The sequence below is a fragment of the Cuculus canorus genome, chromosome 3 (assembly GCF_017976375.1).
Source record: "Cuculus canorus isolate bCucCan1 chromosome 3, bCucCan1.pri, whole genome shotgun sequence".
NCBI classification, from domain to species: domain Eukaryota; kingdom Metazoa; phylum Chordata; class Aves; order Cuculiformes; family Cuculidae; genus Cuculus; species Cuculus canorus.
This window is the reverse complement of record NC_071403.1, coordinates 6742851-6756628: the sequence shown is the minus strand read 5'-3', so window position 1 is coordinate 6756628 and position 13778 is coordinate 6742851. Positions and strand designations below refer to the sequence as shown.

Here is a 13778-nt window from a genome sequence, read left to right as displayed (position 1 = left end):
TTCGACTGGCTCGTGCTGTCAAATCAGCATTAAAATATCATCCCATCTATCAAACAACTTACATTTTCAACATTTTAAATAAATGTCTTTGTATGTTTAATGAGGAGATTAAAATAATGAAATATAGCTATTTCTTGTGAAGTTCAGCTCATCTGGATGACCTAATCATATTGCGTCTTTCTATAGTGAATGAAGAAATATAGACTTTTTAGAATTGTATAGTTCATCCAATCTATTTGAGGCATCTGCTTTAGGACAAGATTAATCATAACTGGTAAATTCATAAGATTACATGTCTAAAAGGCAGGCAACTGGTTCAGACAAGACTTTTTAAATAATTGATGATGAGAGCGAGGTAGGATGAAAATTACTCCTTTTGTCTGGAAACTGAGCACGTTTCCTTGTTTCTTTTTGTCAACAAAGTGAAATTGCAGGCATGTGCAGATATTCACACGGAAACATTCTTTTCGCAAGGGAATAATGATAAATATCTGTAATCCATTTGAACTGTGTGTGATTATACATAGTCCTCCTGAGACACAGGCTACACCTCTGTTAGTAAACTAAACATTGTCAGGGCATAAATATGGGCACAGCATAGGAAAGGGATTGTCTAGACTGCTAAAACATTAGGGGAAATGCTAGTGTGCTTCTAGCTCGTATTGCCTGCTCCTCTCTCAAACAATCTGAGGTGTAATGTAGTAGAATCATAGAATAGTTTGGGTTGGAAGGGACCTTAAAGACCATCTAGTTCCAACCCCCCTGCCATGGGCAGGGATACCTCCCACTGGCTCAGGCTGCCCAAAGCCCACCCAACCTGACATTGAACACCTCCAGGGATGGGGCAGCCACAACTTCCCTGGGCAACCTGTGCAAGCTGCCCAGGCACCCTCATCATAAAGAAATTCTTCCTTATGGCTTGTCTAGTAGAGTCTAGACTCTAGACATATGTCTATGGCTAGTAGAGAGTGTGAGCTAAATTCCCAGGAACTGGCTTGTAGACAGCCATACTCTTTTGAATAGTGATCGAGTTTAACAGCGCATGGCTGTGGTTAGACCATTTTCTTTGGTCTTGGGCCTTGATGTTTCTTAAGGTATTAGCACTGATAGAGAGACATGCAGTGTCTATGTGATGGAATAACATTCTTTTTTTGGGTGGGATTCCTTTTCCCTAAGTCTAGCTACTTAAAATTCTGAGCCACTATAGCCTACTATATAAAGAATGTAAGCTCACTGTACAGTGAAGGTGGAAAATAATTGTTTCCAGAAGCAGATTAACTGACTGGTCTGACCATATGTCTAAATAAGAACCAGTTTGTTTTCTTGAGCTTCATATTTCTCTACTGGCCGTGGAAGTAGTCTAAGCTAGCTAGTTCAAATTTAGCTTCCCAGTTTTCAAAAGCCTGAGTTATACAGGTAAACCCAAACCTTTGTGTCCAGTTTATGAATAAGGAAAATAAAGGCATTTTGTGTTTTCAGAAGCCTCAGTTATTGGACAGTGTTACCATAGGTACAGGAAGAAAACTGAGGTATTGTACTCTGTGCCATTTTTTCAGCTGAGATTCATCTTCTCAGTGCCAGGAAAAAGGCAACCAAAAAATACAATACCAAGTCTAGTTTATGAATTTGTAAAACAATGAAAGATTATCTAGGCATGTTATTTGTCATAAATATTCTGATTTGTCATAAAGATATCTGATTCTCTCCTAATAAATGAAGGACATCATAGAATTATAGAATGTTTTTGATTGGAAGAAACCTTAAGATCATCTTGTTCCAACACCCCTGTCACAGGCAGGGATAGCTTCCACTAGATCAGGGTGCTCATAGTATCATCCTGCCTAGCCTTGAACGCTACCAGGGAGGGGACATGGACGACTTCTCTGGGCAAGATCGTGTGGGGAATGAACTGAAACCAGCAAACTTAAGGGGAGACCAGCAGCCTCAATCAGTAAAATAAGGATAGTAAAATGGAAATAATTTGTAAAGTTTGCATTGTGTCCTTGGGCTAGGGACATGACAATTAGAAAGGAAGAATCCAAAAATAACAAAAATCTGCAGGTGAGAAAGATGAATTTGGCAACACTCTATATTGCTCCAAGAACTGGACCTCAAGGCAAAAAAGAAGATTTAAGATTCATCTTTACATTTTAGCAATGCTATAGGGAGAAAATGCAGAGATGAAAGGGTAAAATATGGAAATAATTGTAGCTGCTTAGAATAGAACTGCTCATTCCAAGGAGCACAGAGGGAGTTTCTTATCCCATTCAGCATGTTAATAGGCGAAAAATGAGAATGATAATTGGAAATGTGTAGGGATATTTCTTCACTTCAGCATAGAAGAATCTGAAGCCATGCTAAACTTACACTAGGATGGATGAAATAACTTTGCGTTTTCTTGCTGAGTTAGCACTATAACCTGCTGGCTTCGTTATGGAGATTAGACAAGGAAGTGAAGATCTCACTGCCAAATACAGGGTCGATGCTTTCTTTCCTCTGAATAAAAAAGAATAGAAATGGTACAAATCAATAAATTGCTCGCTAACCTCTTTTAGGATAGTGCAGATATATGTTTTCTTCAATAAACTATTGCTATAATCAAATATCAAATGAATAATTAGCTACTGATGTTTCAGTTTCTGATTTACCCAAATTATATATAAATTATCCCTGGTCACTGTGGATACATATAATCTAATTAAATCATGAGAATGCAATTTGCATCAAGATCAGATTCACTGGCAGTACATTTTGTTTGATATTTTATATCTCTGTGTCATTTTTTTGTTTCTTTTGTCTTCCCATTGCTGTTTGCAGGTTTTGACCTAGTGAAGTGTGAAGATCCTGGCGTACCAAATTATGGATACAAGATCCGGGATGAAGGACATTTTATAGACACTGTCATTTTATACAGCTGCAATCCTGGCTATACAATGCATGGCAGTAGCATTATGACCTGCTTAAGTGGAGATCGAAGAGTATGGGACAAACCTTTGCCTACTTGCATAGGTAACGTGAATTGTGACAATGAAATATTCTGGTCTGGTGTTTCAAGAAAACAGACAATCAAATGTTCTGTCTTTGATATGATAATGGTGTAAACATATTTTAAATGTCAAGTAAAGATTTAAAGTGGACATCCAAGTATAACTTCTCTGAAACAGGTGAATGGCTGTTAATTCCTAGGAAAGTACTGAGAAACACTTCCTCCTGTAGGGCAGCCTTTGATTAAAGACTACTTCTTCGATTCTGATGATATCCTAGGCCATTGAGTCTGATATACTATCACAGGCAGTGGTACCATCTAAACTCTTCACAGGCTAAGCAAGCCCCATCTTACAGCAAATAAATATATTTTTTTTAACCTTATCGTTTTTTATCAGAAATAATTTCAGCATCTCATCAATATGAAGTTAATTTGTAATTTCCAACCCATGTTTGTGGATTGTCTTATACACGTGCTCTTCAGTTGTTGCCATGCTAGGATACTCCAGCTATCAAAGCTTTGAGGTAGACCTTTTGCAATATTATGCCTTCGAATATCTAAAACTGTTTCAGTACAACCAGCATAAATGTTAGAGAAGTACTAGGTTACGTCCATAAAGTAGCTGGACACCAGTATAACTGTTGTCCATTATACCTTAGCTAGGCAGTTTCTCTCTTCCAGTTTTGCGTTCCAGTCCAGCAGTTACTAGTGACTTCCTGAACTTCAGTTCCACATGGAGTTTCCATGAGTCCTTGTGAAAGTCTTGCTTTCTGTGTGTCTTCTGATGCTAAGTTTTTTGCCTCTGCTGCCTGCTGGAGGCTGACCACCCACTGCTTTCAGCACTCAGATGACCTGCAGGATCCTTGCTTGTTGCCTGTCTCCTGTATTGGCTGCTAAATTCTCCACTCCAGGACCTGCTTCCTACTGAAAATATTCACAGACTAGCAGGCTGCAAAAGAGCAAGCTCCCTTCTTTTCTAAAGGTCACCTTATCCAGAGGGTAAATGTCAGAAAAACATGAGTGAGCAGCATTTCTGCTGTCTTATTAGAGGTGTTATTTTTCCTACTTGATTCTAGAATTATATCTCTAAGTCTTCTCTCATATATATAGGACAGGTCAAACCTACTTTTTCCAGTTTTGATTTAAATAATTTTCCAGGCTCTTTATACATTCAAGTCCTCAAGCTCTTCAGTTTAATTGGTTACCTTCCTTTTCCTCTGAGTTTGCCCTTTAGTGAGGACAGCCATCATTTGCCCATCTCCTCATTTAATTGAAATGAGGTCATTTTCTGTAATATTTTCCTGCACCTGTGTTCACTACCAAATAAGTATTTCAGTCAATTCTAATGTACTTGTTAGTTTCAAGTATACTAGGTGAATAAATCCATCCATCCGCCTATTTACTTTTCTTAGTATAGTCATTTGTCCTCTAATCTGTATGTGAGATGTTAAAATCTCATCCATACAGTACTTAAAAAAAATAAAATTACATTAAAAAGTCAGGTACATTCCATTCTGACCTGGAGGAAGATAGAGGAGCCAGAATCAAGTGGCTCTAAAGGAAATTCCTATATTTGCTCCTGTAGAACAACTTTCATAACACATCTCCAAAATAGTTTTGACCAATATGTGTATTTTTCATGCTGACTTTATTTAGTTTACTGTATCACTGCTGTGTAATGCTGCCTCCACTCCAAATCACTATCTGTATTTCCAGTTTTATTGCTAAGAGTATACTTTTAAACTTCTATCTTATGATTGTTACTCTCTCTTTTTCATTTCTTTTTCCTTATCCGTTGATTTTGTACCTTGCGTTACTAGATTTGGTTTCTGTATTTTGTTACTAAGATTTTGGAATCATTTGTGCCAAAATATCTTATATCTTGAGGTCGTCACTTCAACTTTAAGTGAAATTATACCCTGATATCTACAGAATATCCAATTTTCCTTTAGTAACCTCAGACATATTTTGTTCTTGCTTTCTGTCTGTTCTGACACACAAAGCTGTTTCTGTGTACCTTTATCTCTTTACATGCCATTTTATTTGCTATCCCTGTTCTTATGTTAAAACATAAGTTAGGGGTTGTGTCATTTTTGCATAAACTCTTTCTTCCTGTATCTCAGTTTAAGTCTCTTCTGAAACATTCATTATCTCCCCAAGAAGTCAAATGTTCACTGTTCTCCCTGAAAATCTTCTAAAGTATTAGTTGTATAATCTTTTCTTTCTTCAGATTTATCTTACTCTATCACAGTTTTACCTCTTCCTACTCTGATTTGCCTGGATTCCCTTCCTCCCTTTTTCTTAAGTTGCCATGTACTTCGAAACATCATGTTTGTTCCTAGACATATTTTCTTATTATCCTACTTCATTGAATAGAATCATAGAATAGTTTGGGTTGGAAGGGACCTTAAAGATCGCCTAGTTCCAACCCCCTGCCACGGGCAGGGACATCCCACTGGCTCAGGCTGCCCAAGGCCCATCCAACCTGGCCTTGAACACCTCCAGGGATGGGGCAGCCACAGCTTCCCTGGGCAACCTGTGCCAGTGTCTCACCACTCTCATGGTGAAGAAATTCCTCCTAATGACCAGTCTAAATCTTTCCCTCTCCAGTTTATAGCCATTCCCCCTCATCCTATCACTCCAAGCCTTTGTGAACAGTCCCTCCACAGCTTTTTTGTAGACCCTTCAGGTACTGGAAGGTCGCTATAAGGTCTCCTTAGAGCCCTCTCTTCTCCAGGCTGAACAACCGCAACTCTCTCAGTCTGTCCTTCTATGAGAGGTGCTCCAGCCCTCGGATCATCCTAGTAGCCCTCCTCTGGACCAGGTTTGATTTGTGGAGACCTATTCTCTTTTGCTTGTTGTATTTTAGATCAGCAGTTGATATTCACCGTTCTCTCCAGTGATATTTACATTCAGCTTTGTCTTTACAATCATTTCAATCTCATTCACAAAAAATTTCAAGCCCTTATATAGACATATTTTACATATTCTACACCTAGTTTTCAGCAATACGCTGCTATATTGGTCAGCTTTCACTTTCTGTTTTTTGAGTTTGAGTTTAAATAAATTTGGTTTCACTTATTTGTGCTGAATTCTTTGGTAAACATAATACTATATCTGTCATTTCTTTATCTGTAGCTATCACAGCAATTATTGCATTCTGAACATTCTTGTATAAAGAAAATTACCTGAAATCTTAGGCAAAGGTTATGTTTGAAGAAATTATGTACTAAAGTACTTTATGCTGTCGTTCTTTAAGTGATATCTACTGTTTTGAATGATCAGACCTACAGATAGGCAAGTTAATTAGTCACCTTATTTCCTCCAGAGTTATTTTCCTTCTTGATAAAAATTTAATTGTCTACAGTGACAAGATGGCATGTGTAAGACTTAATTATTTGTTAGGAGTGTTACTAATATATTATTTGGCCCAGCTGCTGTGGTTCTTTCATCATCTTTGTCTTACACTACGCTTGCTCTACAGCTGTGCTTGAAGAATGCTACCCTGTGGTAGCATTTTTTAATACCACTCCTTGTAGGGCAACACTGTAAATAAATCAGAAGTTCACATACATCAGTTAACTGAAGATTAACTTAATCTTTTTGGTTCAGTAGCACCTGACTGTTACACAGTTCCAGTTTCATCAGAATGCATTTTTATACTGGTCAGACAATAGCATAATGCTCTAAACAGGCAACGTAAGAATTATTTGAATCTGGATGATTGGCACTGCAACAGGTCTCTCCGCAAAATTAAGATAACATTGAGAATAAAGATGTTTTCAAACAGATGCTCCATACTTGCAAATAACAGCTTTCTTATTTACTCTCTCCCTCATGAGCGTGCAGCATTTATATTTTAAAATACTAAGGGAAATTACTAGACAATATCTAACAGCTTTTGCATGTAATTAAACTTGAGGTTATAGAGAAGTAACTTGAAAACAATAAACAAAAGGCATTTTGACATTAGAACAAAGAGAACGCAATTATGATTACAAAACTCAAAGCTGTAAAATCTGAATTTGAGGATTTGAAGTTACTTAGAAAAAAAACCACATTAATGTGATATTTCTGGAGCATTTTTACGCTCTTGCTGATGCTAAAATTGTGCTTTTGTAATCTCAGTTGATATTGAGATACTCTTGTCAGTAAAGTAACGTAATCACGGAAGTATTGTTTATTGCTTTAGAACACGGTAGGAATGAGATTATTGTATGTACATTTTTAAGAGGTGTACATGTCCTGGTTTTTATCTATGTGCACTACTTCAGAGATATTAGGTTATCCTATTATCTTTTCAGAGGACAGGTGTGAAAGGAACAGAAAATGGAAGTACAAAATACTATGATGTTGTTAAAAATATATGTAATCCTTACTTATTTTGTAGCCGAGTGTGGTGGTCGAATTCATGCTGCTACATCGGGGCGCATTTTGTCCCCTGGTTACCCAGTACCATATGACAACAATCTTCATTGCACTTGGATTATTGAAGCAGATCCAGGAAAAACAATAAGGTACATGCTTAATATCATTATTTATTGTTGACTTCAGTATTTTATAAATTGTGGTCTATGCTGTACGTTCTCACACTCTCCTACACAAGCTTTTGTTTACTAACTCCTCCTTGCATTCATAAAATTGATGTTTGTCATGCTGGCATTTATGAGTGCCATCCCTCTAGGGATCCCAGGTATCTAAATTGTGTAGGAGACACTTAAGCATCTAATTCAGAACCATGAATTCTGTTAGATAACATGGCCTATAAATCATCAGTGTGGTGTAGAGTGGCGCTCTGCTACGCCTTTTTTCTAGCTGCAAACCAGTTAAAGTGCCAAGCTGTCAGCTGTGGTTTCAAAATTCTTCCCTTGAGTCACCGTAATGCCATTGTTTTATATCTTACTGTCACATTCAATGCAACGTTTTGTTTTAAATCAAATATAATTATTCAACAATATTTCTTAAATTCATTTTTTCAAGAAGCCACACAATTCCTGACTGTCTGCCAGGAGTGCTCAGACATCAGGCTTCTTGGACCCTGTTGGAGATCTATTAAAAGCTGTCTTTTTATCACGAATGCTTTGATCTGACAATGATTTGAAAACTAACAGCAGTAGCAGGGAAAATTAGTGCTATAAAGTTTTATATACAACTCTGAAGGGTTTTCACTTTCTATTCCTGCTCTGTTCTAGCATATCGTTATTAACATAGATAACATTTTGAGTTTTGTAAGTATCAGACTTTTTCCTCTATAATCATTTAAATAATAAGACCAGCAACCTATCCCAAGATGGTGAGAAGTATCCAATTAGAGAAAAATAAAGAGATTTTAAGAAGTGCATACTGGACTGAGATAATGCTTAATAGATAAGTACTGGAAGGTTTCTCCACATAGACTAGGCAGGATGACAGAAGAAGGAAGATATTAGAGGAATACAGAAAATGAGGGAACACACCTGGTGAATCTAGAGCTTTTATTTCTATAATGATTTATGGAAAAACAAGGAAGAAGGAAAACAGGCAGAAGGAAATCAGTAATACAAGAGCAACATCTAAAAAAGTTTTTCCTTATCAGTTTGACAAAGTGACAAGAAACATTATCGTAATTTGCTGTTGATGTATAGCTAAATCATTCAAGTGGAAAAACTACAATACTTAAAGACCCTTTCACCTCAATTTTGCTGTAGTAATGCACACATTCAAAAACTTTGAAATGGCAAATTTTGTTCAATATTTGAGCTAGTTTGTCCACTTCTAAGAGAAAGTTGCTGCGAAAGCAAGAATGTAAGAAAAATATTTAACTTCTAATCACGATAGATAATTTCAGTAATTTAAAAACAATTTATTGATGCTATTATGTTTAATGCCATGCAACAGAGATTACTTTTTTACTCCAGTGACAGGATAGAAGTATGTGATTTCTGGTAAGTGTGTTATTTCAGAATATATATATCTTTCCTTTGAGAGGAAAGTTAGCAAATAGTAAATGGTTTCATTATTCAGTTTATGTGATCGGTAGTTTTAACTGATCACCTAAATGAAAATAATTACATTTTAAAATTAAACAGGCAAAACTATATAAGAAAATGACAAGTTATTCACTGGGAGTGGTTTTTTTTTTCCTTTATTTGTTTGTAGTTAGTTATCCCTTTTCACTAAGCCAAATAACTAATAGCCTCCATTATAAGTGATTTCAGTGCATGATTTACATTTAAATGACCTTTTTCAAAGTAATGATTTCCAATTAATAACAAATGTAATGACAAACTTGAAACAAAAAAGAAGTTTTGATGTGTACCTATTAGATCTCTTCAATACAAAAAACTTAAATAGAACTTGAAGTCAATGTACACATTTTGACTAATAACATAATATTCTTAAATACTTTTCTATATCTAATTATTACTGGGAGATAAAAACAGACTATTAAATTATAATACAATGTTATAGTCTTTGAATTTTGGCGTGAGGCAATGATAGGATCATATATTTTTTGGGGTTTTATAGGAAAGAAAATGCTGACAGAATTTCCTGTGGTGTGTGTGCTACTGTTTTGTAGCTACTGGGTTTTTTTTTTTCAGTTAGATGTAATTCAAGGCAATCAGTATTCTTGGAATACTCATTTCAACAAAGAGAGGAAATCTTTAATGAAATCATAATTCTTATCCATTACAACATTTATCGTCAAAATTAGTTTAGAGAACAATTACTATATGCCCTGTAACAGTATTTTTTGTAATTCAGGCATTTCTAGAACACAATAGCGCATCTCTAACAAAATCCCGTCATCCAGCAGGAAGAGTGGATAACTGTTCAGACCCATCAGCCCTTCTTCAGTTCTAAACAGCCTCTCAAAACTAAGTGCAGTTTGGGAACGATTGCTTGGAGTTTTACATAATTGTGTGTAATGAGTAATGTACAGAGCTTTTCCTTTTTCTTTGCAGTCTGCATTTTATAGTTTTTGACACTGAGGTTGCTCATGACATCTTGAAGGTATGGGATGGACCTATTGAGAGCAGCATACTTCTGAAAGAATGGAGTGGCTCAGCCCTTCCAGAAGACATTCACAGCACTTTCAACTCATTAACATTACAATTTGACAGTGATTTCTTCATCAGCAAATCAGGATTTTCTATTCAGTTTTCAAGTATGTAAATATTTTTTTCTCTCAAATAAAAAAAAATATTTAAGCAATTTTAAGATGTTATATATATTAATGTTTTCTTATCTTACAACTTCCTGTCTTGTTTTATTTATTTTATATATTTATGCAAATAACTAGTACTAGGGAGAACTTTTTTATTTGCTTTGCATGTTTAAGTTTTCTTATTCCTTATTTTGTACAATGACCACATACCTAGCATTATCTAATTAATGTTGTTTACCAAGTAAAAATGGATTTGTACGTGCACATATCTTCTGCACCGGTAGTTTTAAAACTTCCTACCGGTGCTACCTAATAAGATACTACTTTTGTTTATCATTTATGTTGCTTGGGGGGTGTTTCTTAAACATTGGTTGAATGATGCATTGTGGAGTTTTTCTATGATGTTATGACTGAACTATTAAGAACTGAAGGCAGGACTGCAGGATGAGTATATCATTAACTTTGACTCCAGTCGCTGCATCCTTATATAGCTAGAAGTAGTGCATGCAAGTGGATTTCTGCTCAGGAACAAACGAAAATTATGAATCAATAAAAAGTATGAGAGTAGGAGTATTTTTATAAAACCCCTTCTACAGCTCTAATAAGTGAAGGACACGAACAAACCTTCAGTCATTATTATTTGCATGAGGAAATACACTTTGAGGATTCCCCAGTCTCTAAATAAGACATTTTGCATTTACCTGTTTACTCCATTTTCTGTGATTTTTCTAAATGCTTTACCCCCACAAAAACACAATATCTTCCATCATCCCTAAGATACCTAGTTAAAATGATGCAAAATGAACTAAAGACAAAGAGTAGGATAAATGCTTTTAAAATCTCTGACCAGTATGCTATATATTATACTCCTTTTCATGTTGTTTTTAAAGAAGTTAAATGTTCAATTTGCGGAAATGAAAGGGTTTTTTACTCAGTTAGGATGAACAAGCATATTTACTATTATAGTATATAAAAAATATTTATAGGTTGCTGCATAAATTTTGAAATGAAGAAAACACTTAAGTAGTTAGATTTGCCAACATATTCTTTGATCTTCAGTGATACTTATAGTAAGTAGGAGCCAATTTAGTGCTTTAAGGGTGGGAGAACCAATTTTGTTATCTTAGTGTAATATCTGATAGATTCACTCCATCAGATCACGCTGGCAATTGCAGTTATGTCTTACTGGAATTAATTTGAATGAGTGCTGAAGAACTGAATGCCTCAGCTCAAGTAAAATTATATTAAAGTTTCATTTGCCCTGCCTGACAAGTAGAATATTTTATTAATTTTTAAATATATGGAGTAAAAAAAATATGATTTAAGGAATATATTAAAATAAACGTTAAACTATTTAATCTAGAAATCAGAACTTAGAAATCAGAACTATTTAATCTAGAAATCAGAACATTGCCCCTGAGGCAATGGACAGACACAATAGCCCGGATCTATAAAGGATTTAAACTAATTAATCTATGGCAAAGTGAGGATCTTTACACGCTGTCATATTCATCTTGTATTCAAACTGTCAGCCAATTTATAGCAAAGCTGCAGAGAATGTTGAAATTTCACTACTTTAGTAGTTTCTAGCTAAATTAATAAAGGAATCTTGCATTGCTTAAACTTTTTTCTAGTAACTGCAGAAGATCTAAGTGTGTTATTACAAGTTCTATGAAGGTAACTGCTCAGGTTTTGTGTCTTTGTGTCACTTGAATGATTATCAATGTTCCAATTATTAGTAAGTAATTTTTATTTAAATACAATCCAAGAAGTAAACTTCAGGTTCAGAATTGCACAGGACTGGAAAATTTTCATTACTCGACCTCTTACACGTGTAACTTCTCTATTGGATTATGCAATTGGGATGAGTGTCTACACCCACTGACGGGATCATACACAAGATATACATCTGAGAGTATCAGCTCAAATGGACAGCTTAAAGACGAAGCATTGAAATACTAACCTTCAGCGAGACAATCTGTTTTGCTGTGCTGTGAATGTGCTGATTGCTTTCTATACTTCTCATTCTAGAATGTCTTTACTGCACCTGCCTAAAAACGGAGTGCTGTGAAAGAATAGTGTGAAGTAGTAAAAAATTACTTACTGTTGATTGTACACCTAACAATTTTTAATGGAAAAAAAATATAAATAGCTGAAGTTTACAAAATGTTAGAATACTATTAAAAGTGACTTGTCCTGCCTACTCAGCTCAGCATGTAGAGCGTGAGGACAAGAACTGACAAGAGTGATTATGTTAATTGTAATCAGTCTAATGCTTTTCATTAAAACTTAATTACCATTTAATCATGCATAAAAGGACAAAAAATGGAGTTCACTGTAGAAAATTGACCTTTACTCTAGGGGTTAAATACATTTAAGCTATGTATCACAAATCAGGGATGTCAACTAACTCTTTCTGGTTACAATACAAAAAGTGAAAGCAGGAAGGATATAGGCAAAGTTAGTGTTTGGCTGCTTTATTCCAAAGAAACAAAGTTACTGGCAACAAAAACTTCCTGCGTAAGTTGACCATGGAAAAAAGGCATTGCCTACCCTTGCTTAATTCTGCCTTACATATATAAGGTAAATGGGATAAATTTCCCTCTGAAGCTGTTTTTTTCGTTCTATCAGCTGTAGACCTAGATATACTAACATAACCTAAACCTCAAAGTTCTTGGAGTCTAAGAGCAGGTTAAATGAAACCTACCTGTCTTTCCACCAGTGTCTAGTTCCCATTAAGATGCCATGAGATATCCTGACAGTTCTCCATCTGCCACTCCATAAGGTCACACACCCATAAGATCCTTGGTCACATCTTCCAGTCCTGTGCAGATACCTTGGATATTGCACAGCATCTTGAAAGAGATTAGACACTTATTCTGAAGCAGATTAATCTTGCTCTGAATGATTAGACTTCAACCATTCTAGACTTCTAAAAGCACTTGGATCCCATGCTAGCAGATGGTCCATTGCTTTCATTGACCTCAGTCTTATTTCATTGAGAGCTTGTTTATATCTAATCATATAATTTGCTCACTTGATGTTTAATAAAACCAACAGAAGTGGCAGTTGTTAGGAACAGCACTTCCAGTTACTGGTCAAAACAGCATTCTTACAGACTCAGTCCTGTTTTAACGATAGCTAAGAATAGTTCTACCTTTAAGTCTAGGCTTTTCTTCTTGAACTAAGTTCTTAGCTGATGTAACTTAAGACAACCGTACCCTTTTCTGAAACTAAGTGAACATTCACAGTTCCACAACTGTTTTCATAGATTTTGCCCCTAAGGCTAAAATACAGCAAAGGATTATTCGCACTCTTCTTATAATGGAAAAAAACATTATGAGTTTTCTAGAGTCAGACCCATCCATGTTCATCTTCTATGCCCACCTCTGGTTTTATGGCATTCTTAATTTCTCTCAGTCACAGCATTCTATAAGCATACACTTTAATTAGCAACATACTGATCTTTGATCTCATGTGAGCAAAAAGGTTATCTTTTTTTTTTGCTAGTACAGAACAACTGGCAAAAATTTAATAAAGTAGAAACGTTTTTTTTCTCAATTTCTTTGTAACATTTTTATTAGAAGAACTTCAGACACTCACTTTCTTAAAAGTGAAGATACAAAATGATTTGTATAGTTAGTT

General features: G+C 35.5%; 1 protein-coding gene across 1 annotated transcript in view; it reads left to right on the top strand.

Annotated features, from left to right (window-relative positions):
* CSMD1 (CUB and Sushi multiple domains 1) overlaps nt 1–13778 on the top strand; it is a 1155040-nt gene that overhangs the window by 936572 nt on the left and 204690 nt on the right. The window contains exons 24-26 of the mRNA XM_054063646.1: nt 2818–3009; nt 7377–7503; nt 9931–10133. Coding sequence (XP_053919621.1) covers nt 2818–3009; nt 7377–7503; nt 9931–10133 — 522 coding nt within the window. The remainder of the gene's footprint in view (nt 1–2817; nt 3010–7376; nt 7504–9930; nt 10134–13778) is intronic.